Source organism: Misgurnus anguillicaudatus, chromosome 17 (genome assembly GCF_027580225.2).
Source record: "Misgurnus anguillicaudatus chromosome 17, ASM2758022v2, whole genome shotgun sequence".
Lineage (NCBI taxonomy): Eukaryota > Metazoa > Chordata > Actinopteri > Cypriniformes > Cobitidae > Misgurnus > Misgurnus anguillicaudatus.
Genome location: NC_073353.2, coordinates 24459294 through 24482016, shown reverse-complemented (window position 1 = coordinate 24482016; position 22723 = coordinate 24459294). Strand labels below are relative to the sequence as shown.

The following is a 22723-nucleotide window of genomic DNA, read 5'->3' as shown; positions in this document are numbered from 1 at the left end:
TTTTTCTGCATTTAATCAGTCTCTCTTTCGTTGATGTTTAATGATTAATATTCATAATGCGCAAAACTTTAATTAAATGAGATCTCTGTGTAGGAGTAGCTTTCATCTGCGATAGCACAGAAATAAAAACTGTTTCTAAAATACAATCCACTGTCCTTCATTGTAGCATCGCATGCAGTTAGGACACAGTGTGATACAGCTTAAGAAATAAAGTCTTTGATGGAAATAAACAAGCTTTCAATCAAACAGGTTTTTTTCACAACGATAGGTAAATTGATGAAATGTAAATTGTATGTAAAATATTATTTTAAATACAAAATAAGAGATTAAAAACAGAAAATAAGAGGGAGATGGTATGATGGTATTCAACCTGAGTCCAGAACGCAAAGACAGAGAGCTCATGTCATATGACTCGATATCTACTGGAATATGCAGAGTCTCCAAAATCTGAAAAAAGAGGCAGATTGATATATGAAATGATATAAACAATAAAACAATTTTTTTGCAAATAAAACTATTGTGCCTCACACTGAGCAAGGCATGATGTCCAGTCCAACATTACCTCATCTAGGTTGCAGTAGGTCCCAAGAGAAGGAACCTGACGGACATGTCGAGCTTTCTGAATGGCGGTCCGTAGCGCTTTTAGTCTCTCTTCTATTCTCTTACACTCCTTCCGGCCAGCAGAGAAGAGAAGATCCACGGCACTCAATTTTGACATCAATGCATTCCGTCTAAACAAACATATCTCAGATATCAGTTCCCATAAAAGCAAAAAATCTATACAAACATACACTAAGAAAAACATCCTTTCGTAAGAGGGAACATGCGCATTAATTAAATATCTTAAAAATAAACAACAGATAACTAAATCACAGTAACAAAATCAGTCTTTCGATGCAATATATGTTATTTACAGCAATAATCTGACATTAAATCGATTTGCACAGATTAATTAGTACTTAACCTCCCACGTGACATCAACTATGTTTTTTAAACCAACATGGTTCAAACGACGAATGTGAGACAAAGTTACTATGCTTTCGGGAAACAGTCGTGACAAGATAGTACGATGCATAGTTGGAAAAACGAACTATGTTGGTTCAGCAGCGAGTTTCGTTGTTGTTCGGGAAACGCACCCCTGATCGGTTTGGTTACATTTTGCAACAGTTGGAAAATTTATTAAAAAAAAATTTAAATCTACTGATTTTACATGTGATAATACATCATGTGAATAAGCTTCTTAAAAAAAGAAATATTTTTGTACTAAATCTGTTTTTGCTCTAAAAATGTGCATGTCCACATACCTTTTCAACAGAATGAGATTTGCTTTTTCTACAGCATCATCAAGTTCTTTGACAATGCGAGATCTCTCTTTCCTCAGCTGAGCCTGAATACCTTTTACTAGAGTCTTTACAAACACAAAAACACAAGCAATTCTGTATTTACATGAGCAATGTAACTGTAATTGAAAGTGACATTTTGGCCCACTTTAGTTTATGTAATAAACATAAAAATATGAATCACTGTAATTTCCATGAAGTTACACAAAATCCTGATGCAGTCACACTGCCATTACACTTGTGAGTGTGGATGGATCAATATATTACAACAAATTATACCACGGGTCTGTTGAATGCTGCATTCTGATTGGCTGAGAAATGTTCTATGGGTGTTGATTATTTTTCTGTAAACCGCACACCTATCTTTTCAAATGTCTTAAAAATAGGCACCAGAGCAATGTTTGTGGTAACCGTGGTATAAGAGGAATAATTGACTCCGGTCCTTTGAATTATTTGAAAATAATGCACACCGGCGGTGTAACGGCACTCCGCTTCGCGTCGTGCCGCATTACCACCTTGGTGTGCATTATTTTCTTATAATTCAATGGCCCGTCGTCAATTATTCCTTACTAAACTCACATTATTAGAAGCAACTTTTATCCTATATTACCTGGTAAAGTGAATCAAGTTGATTTAGGTTGTCTGTTGCCTTCTTGAGCGCTTCATCCAAAACCTTACCCATGTCTTGCTTCTACGCAAACACAAACATGCATATATACTCACTTTTATGAGCTTTAACTTTACACAGAGCATATTGTGTAAATGTGATCTTAATGAATGACATGTATCACAAATAAGTCAAATGAATGGAAAGTGCATACCACTTCAGTACTCTCCTGGGTGTGCACATCTGAAGATGAGGCTGGGCTCTTTGAGCTTTGTAATCCCACTCCTGAGTGCCTAATGACAACAACCTTACAGTTGTGATTGCAATTCATTGAACCAGTGTCTTATTAAAAATAACAGCTCTACAAATATTCTTATCATGCTGTGTGTGTGCATACCGTTTTTTTGCGTTCATCCGCGCTGTATAGACGAGGCCAACGATTTTGCTGTCCACCTCCAAACCATCAAAGCCATCCTCACCAACAGTGGTATTTACCTACAATTAAATAAGAAAAAAAATGCTTGTGAGTTCGAACCCTGGGAACATACATGCAGAAAAAAAACGTATATACCTTGTAATGCACGAAAGTCGCTTTGGATAGAAGCGTTTGCCAAATGCATAAATGTAAAAAGGTGCCATCATCAAGCAAAAAACATTCAATTTTAAAGGTATTGCAGAGGATTTTCTTTTTCCGGGTGGATCATCAAGACTATTGGTCCTCCTCGTTGTCAATCAGGAGTGTTGCGCAATTGCATTTTTAAAAAAAGTGGAGAAGGTGGTTTGTTTCTAAAATTCGAGAATATCCTTGCTACACCTTTAAGTCCCCCTGTTGTGAAAATGTGTTTCAAATTCATCATTTTTTTTTAAACTCGGGGGTTAACAAGAAAAATGAGAAAGAGCTGCAACAGTAAATGTGTGAGGGAGACAGACTTACCTGTGCAGTATTGAGGATGCAACTCATTGTAATGCCTCGGCATATCGGATTCAATCTAATTGTTGACATAATAATCCTAATCGAATCGTAACCCCGGATTTCCACCGACTGCGGAGCGGCTGCAGATCGGCTCCGCTGCGTTACGGCTCCGCACTCGGCCGTCCGTCAATACCCACCAGATCCGTATTTGTTGCAGAGCGGCTGCGTGCTGAAGTGACGAGGACCAGCGAGTTCTCGCAAATTCACATGAAGATCGCGCGATATCTAGTTCTGTCTCCGCCCATTATGACGTTGAAGTATGACGTTATAACAAACCAGCCCAGATCCCAACACGAGATCTCGTGAATTCAGGTATGATCAAGCGGTAAAGTCATGGCTCCGCCCTGCGGAGCTGTCCGGCATCCGTCAAAAATAGAAGCTCTGCGTATTTGTGCCGGAGGGCTGTGGATGGCCGGAGCTGTGATGGATTCGGAACGCAGTCAGTGGAAATACACACATTGAATTGAATGGAAACCGATTGACTCCACCGCAGTTCCGCAGCGGATCCGCAGCCGCTCCGCAGTTGGTGGAAATTGACCCCGGATTTCCACCGACTGCGGAACGGCTGCAGAGCGGGTCCGCTGCGTTATGGCTCCGCACTCGGCCGGCCGTCAATACCCACCGGATCCGTATTTGTTGCAGAGCGGCTGCGTGCTGAAGTGACGAGGACCCGTGAGTTCTCGCAAATTCACATGAAGATCGCGCGATATCTAGTTCTGTCTCCGCCCATTATGACGTTGAATTATGACGTTATTACAAACCAGCCCAGATCACAACACGAGATCTCGCGAATACAGGTATGATCACGCGATAAAGTCATGGCTCCGCCCTGCGGAGCTGTCCGACATCCGTCAAAAATAGAAGCTCTGCGTATTTGTGCCGGAGAGCTGCGGATGGCCGGAGCTGTGACGGATTCGGAACGCAGTCAGTGGAAATACACACATTGACTTGAATGGAAACCGATTGACTCCACCGCCGTTCCGCAACGGATCCGCAGCCGCTCCGCAGTCGGTGGAAATTGAGGGTGAGGGTAAGACCATTGACACTTTCAAGCTCTAAAGAATCAGTCAGACACTACTTGCACTGAACTACAGTGTGTATTAAATTCACAGCTTTATTTGACGTATTGACATAATTTTCAATAAAACAGAAAGTCAGGATTGGACATATTGTGTGGCTCCTCCTTTTAAAATAGCCAATAGATGTGTTTGACTTCACAGCACTGTTCAGATCAATCGAAATATGACAAACATTATTGCAAGTGATGTCATATGTGGTTTAGTCTGCGCAGTGCTGCATTAAGTCAAACATGCCTATTACTGTTTAGTTTATTTGATTCGATTCATCTGGTTTATTTGTAACATCTACGTAACACGTGTTAAGATGTCATTCAGAGATATTTGACATAAAACACTAATCTGAGATAGCTAGCGAAAGTGGTGTCAGACTTAAAATAAAACGCGCGTCATGGCTGAGTTTGGCCAATAGTGAAATGTATCATCATCAAAGCTTGTGTAACGTTCTGGGGAAAAATAGTCCTCGAGGTCATTTTTATGGCATAGTGGTACGTCAAAATGTCGTCATGCATTGTTTTAAAGCAGACGCTTACCGATATACGTTGTGAACCATTACTTTGAAACACATTTGTACTTATACTGTATAAACTCACCTGACATTCCGGACACGTGAAGACGTTCTGAGGGGACTCGAGCGCTCGCAAGCACGTGGTGCAGAAGATATGACCGCATAACAACAAGCGCGGTAGATTCCCCAAAATGTCATCTTCTGTACAATGCAACATACATCAGGTTTATTAAAAATGTGCTCCATATACAAAGAAAAAACATACTATGAGATTCCTGTCGAGGATGATAATCTAGTCACGTTTTGTCTAAAACGCGCGTCAGATTACAAAAATGCAAATATGTGACATACGATAATAGTTTAACAGTATCTTATTTTACATATTCATAAGTCTAAGTTTTGTTATTTGTTACCCGGTAATGTGTATGCAGAGCTACAAATTTTACAGGTGACCGCCGCCTCCGACATTTTCCTTCGTGCTCAACCACTTTTCCTTGTTCAATTAACTGATGGACGGGATCGCTGGCCAACCGTCCAATCAGAATTTGCCGTTGCCGCGAAACTGTCAAATCAGAATTCTCCTTACAAATACTTTGCCGACGTCGATGTGGTTTGGTCCAATAAGAAGTCTCGTTTTAATTAAGGTAGGACATGACTGATACCAGTTTATTGAACTGTTCAAAAGGTACATTTAATTTTTATTTTAAACTTTTTACTTAATTTGGAAGATTTTTGAGAAAAATGTGTGCATTATGTACAAGCATTTCTAGAAATGTAAAAACATTTATTACGCTACCCACACATAACGTTACCATTCTCTCATTACCTTCTTTATCTAGTTTGTGCACATTCATTTCTGATAACTCCCTCTTATCTTTGTTCATTCAATGATTGCATGTTTGCTTAAATACATTCTAGGAATTACTGAAATAACTTACATAAACTTGATCAATTTAATTGGAACTTTGAACAAAGTTTGATACTTAAACAGGACAGATAAGATCTGATGGACTCGGATGGACTATAAGGAGGTAACAAAGGATTAAAGTTTTTAAGAGAGAAATTTGTAAATAATATGTGCCTATAGGTTCCATACACTATGACAGTGGCCCAGTGACAAGTTAAAGGGGTCATATTATGAGATTTTTTTTAAGATGTAAACTAAATCTTTGGTGTCCCCAGAGTGCATAATTGAAGTTATAGCTCAAAATACCCCACAGATAATTAATTTCAGCATGTTTAAATTGCCACTTTGTAGGCCTGAGCAAAAATGTGCCGTTTTTGGGTGTGTCATTTAAAATGCAAATGAGCGGATGAAATGCAAACACAGATCACAATGATGGTGGTTTGTTGCAATTGCAATGTTGATAGAAGCATGTTATAGAACTAAAACATGGAAAAGTCCGATTTTCACGCTATGACCCATTTAAGGTAGCCTACCTTCTTTGCCAATTTTTTTCTGACAGTGTATGTTTGATAAGAAAATAGGCTTTAGCTTGTCATCCTGAGAAGGTGGCTAAGGATATATTGGGATTTGTTATGATTCTAGTTTACAGAGAAAATTGTTAGTGGGTTTAAAAAATTGGCCAAAACATATACTGTCCCATAGACAACTAAAATTGCAGGAAGTTGTTCTACGAGACATAAGCATGCACTCCTTTCTCCAAAATATAGCCATATGTTAGGTACAGATAGATCTACAATCCCCCTATATACCCGCCTTTTAAATCCTCCCCCAGGCTACTCTAATTGACATACAGTAGATAATCTTTCAAAGGGGAACAGGAGAGACCTCAGTGAAACAGAGAAACAAAAGTTGAGAGAATGACAGAGAAAGAAAAGAATCACGAACAAAAAAGCAGGTGATGCTACGGAAGCATTGATCTGATTGGACCTCTAAATTATTTTTACATGTTTTTTGCAAAGTTTGTGACTATGGGATCATTAGAGCTTGGATGGCAGAAGAGAGTCAGAACTAGAAGTTGTGGGGATTTTAACTATTCCAATGTAAGTAAAGCTACTCTATGCAAAGTCTCATACACAAGATTATTTATCAATAATAAGAGACGTATAGAAATGTGTAGTGATAATTTGCACACAATAGTTAACTTAACTAGCCTACTAGTCTGTAGTATGATCATTCTTATTTTTCCCAACTTTCAGCATAATATTTCATGTCAGATGATAAAAGTAAACCTTATCTTTTATGTTTTGTTATAAACATGCTATGTTTAGATTTAGCTTCTTAATTGATGGCAGGTCATTCTCAGAGGGTTTTTAACAATACTGTATGTATTTAATTGTATTTCAAGGAGCAAATGCCTATGCAAGCTCATTATTATGCAAGAAATACTTAACTAGTACTTTGTTACATATTTTCTTTTATCTTTCATATAATATGCAAGTTTTGAGCATGTTGCCACCAAATTTGTGTATTGTAAAAGTTACTTTAAGTGCATTTTAGCACTGCAATTTTTTTTAATATTAACCAAAGAAAATTAAATTATCTTGTTTACCTCCCTCTACACAAATGTTGATAATACAATGCAGTACATATGCTTTATACCATTAAAACACTAACATTAATGCTAAATAGGCTACTATTTTTGTCTCCAGATTATTTTAACCTTGGAGTTAATTGTTAGGGGTGTTGATAGATTAATGGATTACCTACAGTAGATAATCTGTGATTAATATTTAGTACAACAACACTCTTGCTTTGACATTGATTCTCTCTCTCTCTCTCTCTCTCTCTCTCTCTCTCTCTCTCTCTCTCTCTCTCTCTCTCTCTCTCTCTCTCTTTCATTTTTTCACTTTCTCTATAATATCAAGTCTATCTCTCAGCGCAGACAGTCTGCCCCATCTCTTACTCTGAGCAAAGCCCTTACAAAGCCTAAACCTGTCTACAGGTACTGTATAATACCTATTTTAGTTATCTCCTGAACTTCTTTACAACTCAGACTATGCTCTTCTCAGACTATCTCTCTCAAATAAATGCATCATATAGGATAATGTTACATAAACAAATGCAGTCAGCATTTGTCAGCATGCAAGAAACTTCTGAATAAATTTGCATTTATTTTCTGAAAGGAGACAACGGAGAAACATTGCAACAACCAAACTGTGTGGTCTAAAAAATACTGTGTCTTATTATATGCATTAATGAGCGAGAGAGAGACATAAATGTCTGCTTTCAGACCAGCTGGAAGTGAAGAGCACGTGTAGTTTTGTCCGATGTGCAAATGTAACACTGAAGCTAATTCATCAATGCAACATGTGAAAGTGCATACAAGTCAGAAGGCTTGATAAATTACAAACGGATTGAACCCATTTAGTCCCAAATTCTTCCAGTAAAATGATCTTCATCTTCGGACTTAAACATCTCACTTTAAGAGATTTCCATTTATATTAAAATGTTTTATGTACAATAGAAGTGCATGTGTGCGTGCTGTTGTGTGAACATTGATGTCCGTCTCTGTTGTATGCATCAGGGATTGTGTACCTCAGATCAGCCAGGACCCTCACAATCTGATCCAGTCTCTACTCAGCCCTTCTAGGAAACTCATTTCTCAAGGAAATGTCCTGCTGCAGACTGGTGTTCAGACCCAGGAGAGATACCTTTTGCTTTTCACAGATCTCCTCATCATCACAAAGGCAAAGTATGGATGAGATTTGGTATAGAATGTGCTAAGATGTCAAAATATGGAGTACCAATCTAAGTAGTTTATTCTTATTATTTAATGCTTCCATAATGAGTTTTATAAGCCCAATGACTGTTCAAAGGCAGCTATGTCCTTTTGTATATCTGTATGTGTCAGGTCTGTTGTGCAGGTGAAGAAGAAAGCATGTGTGCGTGTGAGTGAGATGTGGACGGCCAGCTGTGTAGAAGAAGTGTGTGAAGCACATACCATTACAGAAAGGAGCTTCGTCATGGGGTGGCCAACTTACAACTGCGTGGCTACATTTAGGTACACCACTTTACCAAGCTCTCTAAACGTTGATCTCCACAACCTGAAGACTTTATATTAGTACATATTGGTACCAAAAGTATACATTTTGGTACCTTAATAGTACATATTAAGACATTTTCAATTTGTACTGTCAAAGTGACAGTTTGGGACAATTTTTGACAATTTTTTTGTATGTCTCTTTTATTTTCTTCAGCACTTCAGAAGAGAAAGAGAGATGGCTTTCTGTCATTGAAAGGTCAGCTGGTTTATCATTGTCATATGGTAATTCATAATAATATAAAAACAAAAATGAATGAATGCTCTTATGTATATTTCCTCCCTCTTTGTATTTAGTTGCATAAAAGAAGAGAAACAATATGATGATCCACAGATAATTCCACTGGAGATATTTTCAAAAGATATCGAAAACTGTGACCACGTAAGAAGTGCCTCTTTTGTGCTCTTACAATAATGCTTTGTTTGGTTTTGGGGGAATGTCGATGATGTAAATTTGCTTTTCTCTGCGTAGGTAAAGACAATTTCTGTCAGCAACACAGACTGCACTTCTGATGTTATTAGCACAGCACTGAAACAGTTTGGTCTGTCAGTAAGTTATTAACATTGCACAACCACCACAATCGATAATAATAATACTAATAATTTTGTTATGAAATCAATTTTGGTTTTTTTCATACACAGGGTGTAATAAAAGATTATCAGTTGTGGGTATCTTCGAAAAAAGATGAAACTCCATACCCTTTAATTGGTAAGTTCACACTAAAAATGGCTGTGTTGTTTTTTTTTAACCCATGCTGAGTAAATATTGGACAAAACATATCGCTGGGTTAAAAATGCCTTAATGTCAGGTTAAAAATGACCAATATTTTGAAAACACGAGCAACACATATGCCACTCCGAACACATATTTTTTATTTGTGTCCCTCGGAAAAGGAGTCACCAGCCGTCACTGGTCAAATCAGGGCCGGCCCGAGGCATAAGCGAACTAAGCGGCTGCTTAGGGCCCCGTGGCCACCAAGGGGTCCCCAATCTTTTTTTTTACAATTAAATAACTTATACAAGTAATATAAATGAATGAATGTATGTGTCATACTGTAGTCTATTAACATACATTTGAGAAATAGAGGACTAAAAAACAACGTAACGTTTTTATGCTGTGCCGTTTGTAAATCGTCCTCCGTCTGTGTGCGCACTTGCTTAACTGCACTCAGTAGTGCACACATGTGGAGACGTGTTTCAGCAAAGCAAAAAAAAGCAAGCGAGCATAAAATCTTTCTGTTCTTGACAGGGCATATACAAACAAAATGATCTCCACAGTACTCTTTTTCCAATAAAACATTTGTTTATGTCTTAGGTTTATGTATAGATTAGGCAGAAACCAGGTATGTGCTTCTCTTAAAGAGACAGTAACTTACTTAAGTCTTTGTCATTAATGTTAATGAAACAATCCCAGACAACAAGAAAATCCCTTTTGTAGCTCTAAAAAATAATAATTGTATTTAATTCATACAATAAAGACAGTGTTATGATTCATTTGATTTGATTTCTGAACCTAATGCTAATTTTAGAGCTTACTTAATGTGCAACTTTGTTATTTTTATAAATGTTTGTAATTTCTTTATTTTTTTATTAAAAAATGTGGTGGGAGGGGGGCCCCCCAACAAATTCTGCTTAGGGCCCCTAAGAGGCTCGGGCCGGTACTGGGTCAAATGCACATTTTTCTAAAAGGCTTTTGTTTCACCAGGTCATGAGTTCCCCTACTGCATTAAGATGAGCCACATGCGCTCTCTGCAGCCAGATGCAGTAACTTCATCTCACCGACAGGAGGCCCTATTGCCTATGGATTCATACTGCCAGTTCTTCCTGCGGCCTAGACAAATAAGCTGCACAATCACAGGTGAGACTGACTGCCTACCTATTTCATACTATCACACTACTTTTTACATTATAAAAATATGTATGATCTGAAGAGTCATACATGTACCCTAACCCTAATAAATGGAAAAAGACAATGTATTTCACAAAAAACTATTAGCCTGTTTAAAATAAAAACCTAGTTAGCATTAAACATGTTAAATGTCTGTAGATTGTGCTTACCACATCTGATGTCTTCTCGACTGCATCTAACAATTAAATGTCATAATTATTTACATAATTTACATTAGAATACCTATTTTTAATGATTAACTTACTTTGATTACCAAATCCATAATATTCTTCTGCGTAACACATATATGCCAGAGGTGTTGCTTTGGTTGGAAGAGATAAGGGGCTTAGACCCATGAGAACAAACTGAACTTAGTGAACTGGTAATCTTCTATTAGTCAGCATGCACTGCTTTTTTATCACAGATGCATGGAATACTGTGTCAAAGACATGAAACATTTTCTGTTTGCTATAAAGGTTAATAAAGATTTGTGAATCTTCAAAAGCACCATAATGCCTAACATATTATAGAGACTACTGCATGCAACTGTTTATGTTGAGGATCAGTTTAGTCATACAGCTGAGCCATATTGCTTCAGATGTTTATATACAAACCCTATAGCGGTGGTTTCCAATATGGTGGCCGTGGGCACCTGGTTGCCCGCACAGAGTCTGTGAGTTGCCCGCCAAAGCTCATTCTATTAATAGCCTTAATTTTAATATTTACTTATTACATATTTTTTTATGTTAGCTTAACATCTTTTGGGTATGTTAACATTTTAAACAATGATAAAAAATATCAACAAATAGAATTAAATCAACAAGTAAGAAAAAAGTTTTGAGAAGACTATATCAAAAGATTTTTGTTGTTCACAAAAAGGTTGGAGACCCCTGCTCTATAGATTTAGGCTTAAAGGTGCAGTGTGTAAATTTTAGCAGCATCTAGTGGTGAGGTTGCAAACTGCAACCAACAGCTCAGTCCACTGCTCACCCCTTGCTTTTGAAACACATAAAGAAGCTACAGTAGCCGACACAGGACAAACATGTCATCATTGGAGAAAACTTAAAAAAGTTTGTCCGTTAAGAGCTTCTGTAGAAACATGGCGGCACAAAATGGCGACTTTCATGTAGGGGACCCTCGGTGTATGTAGATAAAAATGTCTCATTCTAAGGTAATAAAAACATAACGGTTCATTATGAAAGGCCTTTATATACCCCTGATAATATAGTTTTGTATATTATTTTGCATTTCTGTTAAGAGATCCTTCTAAAAATTACACACTGCACCTTTAAAATAAGACATATTATTTCCAACCCCCTTCTTCAAAAATGTAAATCTGTGCTACAATCTCATAACTAACCAATCAAATAACTAACCCTAACACTAGTTTCATATAGATGCAATGGATTTTATACAGAGTATTTAGGGTTAGGGTTAGTATTTAACATATTAACTCATCTGTTAGACCTTACCCTAACACAAATCAGTTGATCAGTGGATTTAAAGCAAAATATTAAAAAGAGCATGTCAAATATCCTCACAAGATGGTTTTTGACTATATTTGAGAGGCCTTTTTTAAAACTCATCTTCTCTCTTGCCTATATTTCTTTAGGTGAACAGAAGGGGAGGAAGAGGAGGACGTCTCTTATTAGCTGGGCATTAAAAAGAGGTTTCAGCATTGAACAGGATGTCCATTCAGAATCGCCTGCCTCCTCTGGCCATACCATGACATCTTCTGGTCATCTGTTTGGTCAGCCACTCAGTAATGTGATAAAAGATAACACACTGCCATCACCCGTTGTGGTACGAACTGGATGTACTGTAACAAACATGTAATGCCCACTGTGCTATAATAATAATAATTTCTTTACACTGGGGTTTTCAGGGTCACAAGCAAAAACAATTGTAACTGTTAACTTTTTCACAGTAAACATAAGGTAACACTATCCACCTGCTCTTTTAAAGGACATGCTGATGTGTTTGTGCAGCCATGGAGCCAAAACACCTGGAATATTACGCCGTTCAGCTGGAGTGAAGGCCTGTCGGGAGCTCAGAGAAAAACTGGATTCTGGTCATCATGAAAGACTGCTGAATGAAGAATCTGTATTTGTCACAGCTGCTGTGTTTAAGGTACATCAAAATAGTTTGATTGATTGATAAGTGATTTTTGTAATGCAGCTCTATTCCGAAAATTGGAATTATGAATAGAAAAACAAGAACTAAACTCTTCATCAGTGTTGGAGGTAATGCATTGGAAGTAACATGCATTACGTAATAATATTACTTTTATGAAGTAACGAGTAAAGTAACGCATTACTTTTTTAAATGTACACATTCATATTTGAGTTACTTTTTTAAAAAAGTAATCCAAGTTACATTTTTAGTTTAATTGGATTTAAAAAAATATGTACTGAATTAAACTCAAGGAATTCACATTATGGGACGATTACCAGTTTCACGATTAACCACGATAAATTGTCCTGACAGTTAGTATTATTGTTTAAATTACAACAGTGTTTGATTACCGTGATTTTAAAAACTTGCGGTAAATCCTGTCCAGCCAGAATCAGTTTGACGCAGGCGCACACATGCAACATAGTTTTTTGCGTAAGAAGGCATTTAAGGTATAATGTATTGTATTCATTCACAGTAAACTTATTAGACAGATTTATTTAATTCTTAACCACAGAAATAATTTTAGGGACATGAAATATTAAATTTTTATTTAATTTTTTTTTACAAAACCATGATAATATTGATAACGTGATAACTTTGGGCACTATAATCATGATATGAAATTTTCATACCATCCCATCCCTAACTCTATGCATACATGCCTGTGTGGGAACAGTTTGAGTCAGAAACTGAGATGGCAGGCCAGAGCTCGACATTTTTGCAGAACTTTTCAGTCATAAAAACACCTGCAAGGCCTGAAAGAGATCAAGCCTCAGCCAAGAAAAAGTAACGCAAAAGTAACTAAAATCTAACGTAAGCAGCATTACTTTCCATAAAAAGTAACAAAGTAACGCAATTAGTTACTTTTTTGGGAAGTAACTTAATATTGTAATGCATTACTTTTAAAAGTAACTTTCCCCTTCATTATTCATATGTACTATTATGTGATTGGCAGGATTTCTTACGTAATATACCAGGCAGCTTGTTGTGTGAGGAGCTCTATGAGCTGTGGCTCAGGGCAATAGAGCAAGATGGAGTGAAAGAAAGACGGATGATGGAGATAAAGCAGCTACAGGAAGTTCAGAGGTGAAAAAATATAATCCTAGATTTGGATTGATTATGTTAAATGCTGGGATAAATGATAGTGTTTAACATATAAAGTTGTTTGATGTTCTCAGGCTTCTTCAGCTCTTGCCTATGGAGAATCTGCTGTTGCTAAGACATGTCATTGCAATGCTGCATCAAATCCAGCTCAATGCCGAGCACAACCAGATGAACTCTTATAATCTGGCTGTGTGTATAGCACCTAGCTGTCTCTGGAAGAGCTGTCTGCAATCTCAGGAAGAGGATGCCAAAAAGGTAAGCACACAAATGCATGCTTGCTGCATTTACAAATATTTATAAATATTACCAAATTGAAAATTGCTTTGTAATCTGTGCACAGGTGTGTGATCTTGTGCATTTTTTGATTGACAACTGCTATGTATTGTTTGGGACCGACATTATAACCCTATTAAAGGATTTAACTGAAGACAGCAGAAGCAACTTTGGATCTGGTTTGTACAAATAAACAACATAAGACTTTATCAAATATAAATGTACAATATAAAATTGTAATAACTCTGAAAATGTACCTAAATTTTACATTCTTCCATTAAAATTAAAAGTTTTATTCAAATAAACATGACTAAATCTACTTTATCTTGGGCTTCCCCCAAAAAAATCTTCAGATCAGGCAGAAATAGCTTACATGGTCTCTTTCTGTCTATAGTTGGGTCTTTACAGCAGATGTCAGACTCAGGGTATGACAGTCTTAAGAACGAAGTCAACACTGAAACAGAAGACATTTTAGGGACCGTCCCTCTTAAAGGTCGCAGTATGGACTCACTCATTTCAAGTGACTATGACCTTGATTGTCCAGATGATGGGCTGGAGACAGACTCCACTCACCCAATGGTACAAAGCAGGAACGTTCAGCACCAAGCCCATGAATTGCAGCGAGACTCTGTAACTGGACACGCTTTTAAGAGTCATGAGCATGAAGAACACTTAACCAGAGGAAAATGTGAGAAGGTTGAGATACCTGCAGGTGAATTGAACGAAAATGTGCTGGAATGGTTTCAACAACTAAAGCTTGCATCTGAAAAAGATGGTCAGCAAACTTCCCCTTCCCTGTTTCTTCACAACACAAGCGATTATTTAAAATCCTCCCTCAAGATTTTCCATTCTCCTCAAAAATTTTCACCGAAATCGTATTGGCTTCGCCGGAAAAGTGCAGACAACCAATATCCAATCACTGATGGCACTCATTTCGAAGGAGATTTACACAATAAAACATCTCTTTCCAAAACCAGTCTCTTTCCAAAAAGTCCTCCTTCTTATCAGGTTGACTTAACAAGCCTAAACCGAGAAGTCCCACAGATTCTCACACAAGTAAGATCGACAGGGCAACCATGTAAGGAAATAAACCTGTTGTACAAGGGGCCTGGGAACAGCCCTTCAGAAGACCACCAGATGTTCCATACTCCTCAAAACTTCAAACATACATGCATTCACAATAGTGAAACAGGTGCTGGACATGACTCTACCTGTATAAAATTCATGGCAAAAGAAAAGGCCACACTACCAGAGAGTATGTTTTTTGGACAGAGCCGTAAGTTGACAGTGCACAGGGAAGAAAATCCACCCATAATAAATGCAGACTGTAAGGCTGATAGCCTCTCTTGGAAGAAGCGGACGTTTAAAGGCTCTGATGCTTTTAATCTGAAAAGCGAGAAGGTGACGGAGATCCAAGCTGTAGGGAGAAGCCATAGGCTCAGACGTTGCAGTAGCAGCCAGTGGGTTGGTGAGGTGGCGTTTCATTCTGAGGAGTCTTATGTCTAAAACTGCACACACACGCATGCTAATCAAATGAAATCCCTCTTTCAGATGTTTTTAGAATTGTTAACGGCTACAAAAGGACAATTACATGTAATACCTTTACACTAAAACCAATTATTAGATCATGGCATGTTGCAGAATGTTTGTAAATATTAAATGACTTGACATTTTTATATTTTAAAGGTAAATCTTCTTTACTGTCCAAATTTTTTTTTTGATAAGCTTGTATTTGTGGCCATTTTAATGTATATTTTGTAAATACGTCAATATGACAGCAATTTAAAAATGGCCTACGCATTCCCAAAATCCTTGTTTTTGTGTAGGTGTAATTGATTTACACTAACCTTTTTGAGTGTCCAACAACATTTCATATACGGTAGGCTGTTATAAGTAAGTAAACATAACAAAATATTCTCATAGTTTTATATTATGTAAGGGATAATGTATAAGCAGCCTGTTGTTATCCAGGAATAAGCCCCGACAATGTGATGTGGTTATTAACTAATAATGTGGGTTTAATATAAGACAAAAGACATTCAAATGTAACAAGCACACTATTTGGTGTAATTATTTGTAAATAAAATCACGTTTTTAAAATATATTTATATTTCATTTTTGTAATATTTAACTGTACCTATCAAAATGATTTGTAGCATCTGGGTTACCATCTGTTATTATTTAATGTTGTAATGTTATGTGTTATTATGCTATTTAATATAGACCTGCAGTATTTTTGTACATATATTCTGTGTCCTGTCATCGCCAACTTTAAAGCTTATTAAAACCCCTAAACGCACCTGAATGTGTGTGTGTTTTATATTTTTGAAGAAAGCATGGGTTAAATCGTCTGCTCTTTTGGTGTGTTTTTTTTAAAACGCTTATACATAGTAAAATAAAGTATACATTTTGATAGACTTTTTGGTATGATCACATGTTTTGCAGTATGCAGACCTGTATTTTCAATGTTTAAAGGAAGTCTTATTGTAATGCAGTCAAAAACTATTTTTAATAATGTAGCAAGTGGCTTAACAGTATACAGCAATTCTAATGCCAATTACACTGACACAACAAATTAACTTTTAACAAAGTGTATTAATGCAAGAATAAACAAAGACTGCTTTAAAATAGTTAATATCATTTATTACAATAAATCGAGTATACGATTTTAAATCTCAGTGAAGATGCATCCATTATTCAGTTTTATACAAAGACTTGCAGAATCAGTGCAATTAAAAAATAATAAAACTTTGGAAAATTATATACCGGTAAGTGATACAAATAACAAAGGAATAAACTCTACTTTAGGAAGGTTTACTATTAAAATACTGTCTACTAAAGAAACCTCCATGCTGCAGTCTTGATGAAATTATGTGGAGGATTCTTGTTCACTAGCCACTCGAACATCAGCCACATTCTCTGGTACTCGCAAAACAATCCCATCCAGATCCTTACTTAAACACACCTGGCAACCCAGACGAGATCTAAAAGACAGACAAGCAAAACATTCACAGACCTAGATTTGTTTCGCCCACTGAAATTCAACCAAATCAAAAACAAGCCAGAACAAAGGACACAGATGTTTAAAATTGTTGATGTATATATATTTAAACAGATTGACTAAAAGGGTTTTTATAATGATGACTATCTTTTGACTAATGTTTATATAAAAATATAGTTTAAAAAGTGCAGTAGAGTTACCTAAAGTATGTTCTGTATGTAAACAAGGCACCAAGAAGGGAATTGTGATCATTCTTTAAGATAAGGGAAAGTAACTAAATACATTGTGACAAATGTTTAAAGGAACAGTATGTAGGATTGTTGTCAAAACTGGTACTGCAATCACAAAACTTGTGGCTAAAACTGGTACTGCAATCTCACAATTGGTGGCCAATACACAACATGACAACATAAACATCAGTTGAGGGCTGCAACTCCACTTTTTAAATGACAATATCCTGGCCGGACCACTGTTGTCAGTGATACAAGTATTTGAAATGAAAATGATTCCTTAATGTTTAGTGACATATCAGGGCCATTTTATGATTAATTTATATACATTTCTTACATACTGTTCCTTTAATCTTTACCATGTCTATTCGGTCATTATAACTTTTGCACCAATCAGGCTCACTCACGTATCTGTTAGCCCATAAGCCAGGTCCAGCATGTCCATTTCTTCGTCCGCAATTGGTCCAAGCTTCTTATATACATCCTCCTCCAAAATAACATGGCATGTAGAGCAGGCCAACGTTCCCTCACATGCACCTATTTAAATAAACCCAAAACATGACACATGTGATGTCACATAGTAGTAGGACCAAATTGCAACCTGCTTCCATGACTGTGTAAATAGCAAATCACAAAGAAATTTACGTTTAATTAACGTTTTACTGAACGTCGTCATAAATGAATTGCTAATATTAGGAGGATAGCTGTCTGTATTTACGTTAATTACCTTAGTTATATGGCTGAATTATGTTATGTTGCTTCAGTATAGCGTTAACTAGTATTCTAATCTTCTTTCCATTACATGTCCTGACGTGACTGTTTTGTACAGAATCTCTATAAAGATACAGAATAACTTACCAAATCCATCAAAATCTAGATCCTGGTCGACAACAACATCAAGTAGTGTGTTTCCAGTTAAAGCTGTCACTGAAATATTTTTTCCATCTCGATTTATGAAGTTTATCGTCACCTTCTCCTCAGTCCTCAGGGGCACATAAAAAAAATAATATTATATATATATATATATATATATATATATATATATATATATATATATATATATATATATATATATATATATATATATATATATATATATATATATATATATATGAAGATTTAAAAGAAATGAGTTACTGCCAAAATCAGTATTATATCAGGTCAGTTTTTTAGATGTAAAGTCTTAATTTTATGGGAAATCTGATATCAGTCGTGTTCAGCTGTCATCTTTTCTCCTTTTTTCCCAAAACACAATAAACGCCACTCCTCCTTTTCTGCAGAATGCAATAAATCCGCTTAACAAATCACTGCGCACCATTTCACACATTGTAAACAAACAATGGCGGCGCGTTGAGTAGTTTTCCTCATCTGCTTTGTGATCAACAAACCAACAAAAACAAAATAATACTTTTGCTGGCATTGATAAACCTGTGGTGGTTTTCTGTGACGGGAAAGAAACGTAAGCCATCAACATCTAATATTTTATGTGAGAGGCACTCGTGAGCCGGTTGCTTGTTCTCCAGACAGCATCAAGCTTTTCTCACGCTAACACATTGACCCCAGGGGATCTTATGAAAAACTTTACATTATTTTACTCAAAGTCAACAAAAATTGAGCAGGACCAAAACATTTTACAACTGATCGCTGTTAAAAATGTTAAGCGACAACGTCCCAAGTATTTACGCAGCAATGACAGTGTTCTTAAAATGACAAAGTAAGTGTTTTGATTAATGCCATTAATGTTTATTTTAATCAGTGTATACCACTAGTCAACTAAATGAATGGGTTTATATATATATATATGTGCGTGTGTGTGTGACCTTGTCTGTAAAATCCAGGCTAAAGTCTCAATCTCATGATGAGATTAGGAGCATGAAGGTTTGATTCACCGATTTCAATCTTTGACGTGACCTTGCTCAGTCAATATTAAACAGGCAGGGCCATAAATTCTGTCATTGACCCTTATGCTGTTACAAAAGAGATGTACTTTTTCTATATGATGAAAGCGAACAAGGATATTCATCTAGTTAAAACAAATTGCAAAGAGAAAACCTCACATACCTTTAGCTGTGCTCAACTACATAAAAACTCCAAAACAAAGATCCGTTGTGTCCTTAAGCACCCTTTGCAGAAAATGTTTTCCCTAAATAGTCCATTGTGGAGCAGGCCAAGGGTTTTCCCTTGAAATGTAAATCCCTAAGAAATCCAATATCTTAAAACCAGACATGGCATAAATCATGTATTTATTTTCTTAAATGCTATAAAACTCCTAAAAATCGGAATAGCTGTGTTGCCCTGCAATGACCTTTTAAAGTATAACTGTTGGTCCTAAAGGGACCTTTTTTTTAATAAAAAGATAGTAATAACCACGGCAGAGCAAACAGTGATAAATTAAAACTCTCAGTCAACACAATCTTGCTATAGAAACGAGTAGAAACAGATAACACATGGCTGCCACAGGAGTAAAGGTTGTGTCCACACTGCCATCAAACCAACATGAGAAGAAATACTGTCAAAGCAAAACTGAGATTTCCGTCTTCCACTGTGTATGAGGGACGGTGACTAGTCCCTTGAATTCTTTTGTCCATACAGCAATTATTTTGTGTTATGCTGTGTAATATTACGCTGATGTTACGGTGGCTTTAAATGCTACATCGCATTCATTTGTAATTTGTTATCTATGTGAATGATCATTTCTGTGTACGTTTACGCGTACTAATACTTCACTGCATTAAACACATGCAAGTTAGGAGGACATTACAGCGCAATGTTAAAAGGCTTGTTTGGTTATAAAAGCCATGTCTTACCTCAGTGGATGAATGAACGTGTTTATTCTTCTGCTCGGTCTGTAGCGCTCAGTCACGAGTGAAGGAAGCGTACTAGTGTTACTAAATGTTTTATGTGCAGCAACACGCGAAAGAGCTACTCGATTAAGTAACACTCTTACCAAAGATGACGACATTTTGCTATATGTTGTTTACTGTAAACGAACCGACGAACGACCTATACTATATGCGCGAGGTAAATAAAAAATCTGAATTTTGACTCTTCTGTGAGGAAGAACGGTAGAGTAGATGTTTGTTGAAAATATGTATGTCTGTCTGTACGTCGCCCTAGTGGGCAAAGGTAGTGGGCGTGTCCAAACGGTTCTGTTATTGGTGGATAGTGTTTCCGGTCGTGACTCCCTCGACCAATAAAATAAAAATCACTGGGACCCCTCGACTACGTCATTTCCTTTGACGTAATAATGCATTCCTAGACTGAATCGAAATTTTTTTAAGTAAACTAGACTGATATTGAATAGTAAAAAATAGAAATAAAGAAATTAAAGACGGATAGTATCTTGGAATTTTTTATAGACGACAAAGTTAAGAGTATAACAAATAACTGAACTATATGAGAGTACGATTCTGATGAATTTGACTTTTGACACAAACATAATTTACTGAGGAGTGAGGAGAAAAGACTGACATGTTACCGTGTTGGGGTTGCGATTCTTATCAGATCAAAGTACTGCACGAATCACAGCAGTCACGTAGCGTTTAGCAGCATTAAGATTCGGACCTTGTGTTTAAGAAAATCTAATCGAGCTCAGAAACCGTTCTTTAGTATGAATGTTTTCTGATGCTTTGTGTTAAACGTCCGCTTCGATTCTATAAAACAATTTCGTCATAAAGTAATAGACCTCGTTTCATAAGTTGTGATTTATTATGTTATACATTATAATAAACAAAAACATACGTGCTAGTACACATTTAGCAAAGATTAATATACATTTAACATTTATCTTGTACAAATTAATAAATGTACATTTAAATATAAATTAATAGCTTTTCAGGCTCGCATAGTAATATTTTACAGTTTATACAGTACCTCAAATTACAATGCTTTACAGTTACAATTACAAACTTTAAAGTCACTTATCAGTGCAGTGTCAAGATTTTTTATCACAACTTATAGTAGGTCTGTGTATTTTGGTGGATGTATTTCACATGTCCTAATCTAACATTTTTTAAACAATATTAATAAACCAGTGCATGCACGGATGCATTTGGACTTTTGACTTAAAACTATGTGTCCCCTGTACTGTACACGCCCCAGAACATAAGAAAAAAATTAAGCTGTCAAAACAAGAGACAGTTTGAAAATACAAACAAATCAAAATCACAAACTCTGCTGCACACAACAACAAGTCAGCATGCTGCACAAGTTCAATGTTAGAACTGTGTCCGGTTGCATAAACTGCTCAGCCTAGTCTTAAAAATGTATCTTGACTTTTTAAAGGCAGTTGTATAATATACAGGTATACTAGAAAGTAAGACTAATTATTTCTAGTTTGAATTAAGACTAGTTCTTAAGGCACAGTCCTACCGTTTATGAAATTGGTCAGTGAATGTTGTGTTATATTCTGACATTGCAACAACAATGAACTTTTCTTTCATTTTTAAACTAATACAATAGGCAATATATGGGGTTCAAAAATAATAAACATATTGGGGCGGTGTCCCCCTGATGTTTTTTGTAAGATATGTTTGTAAAAAAACTTAAATGTCCTTATATATCTAAAGCCTAGTCCTGGATTAATCTAAACCCTGTCAAGGATACAGCCCCATCAAAATACATAGTCTAAAAAAATCATTTAATTTTGTTTATGAAATATGTTTGTGATATTGAGTGTGAGAGACCACAAAGAGAAAGTTTACAGAGATATTTCAGAATGGATCTGTTCCAGTGAAGATGCAAAGCAAATGTTTCTTGCCATGAAAAACTTAGCCACACAGTAAACAGTATGAATTAAGAAACTCCACAGTGTAAGAACAGAATAAGATCTTTATTGACTTTCTGAGAACTTCTGTTTTCTTCCAGTTCTGCACAACATCCATAACATTTTCACTGACAATTTACTATCTCTACTCCTTCCCATAAAATTGTGATAGTCTCACCAATAACTTTGTGATTGCATTTTGAGTTCTCATCAGTATATTAGCCATAGCAGATTCTTGATAATATGAAGTAAAAAAGTGAAATTGATAATAATCTGATAATAACCCTCCTCCCCAGTGCAATAGGCACGCGTTTCAATAATGTAATCTTATAATGGATATTTTACGACCTCTTGTGGTAAGATACAGTATTGGAATGTTGGCCCAGAGGCCCCAAATGCATTTTAGCGTTAGGAAACACAACTATATTGAATGTAATGTGTTTCTTGTGCAGAGCAAAAATCCAGAAAAACTGGGGGTCATTTTTTACATCATGTCATACAACAGAAATCATCCAAACATACTATGATAAAATGTGTCCTAAAATCCATAAGAACACTGGCACTTGATTTCAACTTACTTTTTTATCATTTACAGTAAGATACAGCAACAAATACGCATTTTTCCAAATAATACACAAGATAATAAACATAAGAAAACATCAAACAACATAAGTACATTGAATGTAAATGGAATTCACATTAAGATCATTTCAACTCATTCTTATCGGATGACCAGGCCACTTTTCTCTGTACTCTAAGATATCGCGCATGCGCAA

At 36.3% G+C, this 22723-nt stretch overlaps 3 protein-coding genes across 4 annotated transcripts in view; 1 reads left to right on the top strand and 2 right to left on the bottom strand.

Annotated features, from left to right (window-relative positions):
* Positions 1–5075, bottom strand: part of rnf17 (ring finger protein 17) — a 36428-nt gene extending 31353 nt beyond the window's left edge. The window contains exons 1-8 of one of the 2 annotated variants that reach the window (XM_055214460.2): positions 4918–5075; positions 4590–4705; positions 2345–2442; positions 2162–2240; positions 1951–2031; positions 1305–1408; positions 563–731; positions 371–447 (exon numbers count right to left, since the gene is read on the bottom strand). In XM_055214460.2, the coding sequence (XP_055070435.2) occupies positions 371–447; positions 563–731; positions 1305–1408; positions 1951–2031; positions 2162–2240; positions 2345–2442; positions 4590–4705; positions 4918–4972 (779 nt within the window). In that variant the 5' untranslated portion in view covers positions 4973–5075. The remainder of the gene's footprint in view (positions 1–370; positions 448–562; positions 732–1304; positions 1409–1950; positions 2032–2161; positions 2241–2344; positions 2443–4589; positions 4706–4917) is intronic. The other variant, XM_055214461.2, reaches the window with a different exon arrangement.
* Positions 5076–5218: 143 nt separating this feature from the next.
* On the top strand, positions 5219–16449 carry arhgap20 (Rho GTPase activating protein 20). The gene is made up of 15 exons (XM_073855213.1): positions 5219–6511; positions 7337–7413; positions 7996–8163; positions 8323–8472; positions 8669–8710; positions 8809–8893; positions 8984–9061; positions 9154–9220; positions 10217–10369; positions 12012–12202; positions 12365–12529; positions 13530–13660; positions 13753–13933; positions 14019–14130; positions 14346–16449. Exons 1-15 carry the CDS (start codon positions 6416–6418, stop codon positions 15455–15457), a joined length of 2808 nt encoding a protein of 935 aa, XP_073711314.1. The 5' UTR covers positions 5219–6415; the 3' UTR covers positions 15458–16449.
* A 123-nt stretch (positions 16450–16572) lies between these two features.
* On the bottom strand, positions 16573–20321 carry fdx1 (ferredoxin 1). The gene is made up of 4 exons (XM_055216139.2): positions 19990–20321; positions 18041–18165; positions 17590–17719; positions 16573–16935 (listed from the first exon to the last, which is right to left on the bottom strand). Exons 1-4 carry the CDS (start codon positions 20142–20144, stop codon positions 16821–16823), a joined length of 525 nt encoding a protein of 174 aa, XP_055072114.2. The 5' UTR covers positions 20145–20321; the 3' UTR covers positions 16573–16820.
* Positions 20322–22723: the final 2402 nt, after the last annotated feature.

Bases quoted from the DNA above. Each gene is read 5' to 3' on its own strand.
- fdx1 (XM_055216139.2), bottom strand. From the start codon at position 20,144: ATGTCGTCATCTTTGGTAAGAGTGTTACTTAATCGAGTAGCTCTTTCG. The intron at 18,166-19,989 runs GTAAGACATGGC...TGTGCCCCTGAG, and splicing joins ACGTTCATTCATCCACTGAG to GACTGAGGAGAAGGTGACGA. The intron at 16,936-17,589 runs GTGAGTGAGCCT...TCTGTCTTTTAG, and splicing joins GCTTATGGGCTAACAGATAC to ATCTCGTCTGGGTTGCCAGG.
- arhgap20 (XM_073855213.1), top strand. From the start codon at position 6,416: ATGTTTTTTGCAAAGTTTGTGACTATGGGATCATTAGAGCTTGGATGG. The intron at 8,711-8,808 runs GTCAGCTGGTTT...CTTTGTATTTAG, and splicing joins TGGCTTTCTGTCATTGAAAG to TTGCATAAAAGAAGAGAAAC. The intron at 14,131-14,345 runs GTTTGTACAAAT...TTCTGTCTATAG, and splicing joins CAGAAGCAACTTTGGATCTG to TTGGGTCTTTACAGCAGATG.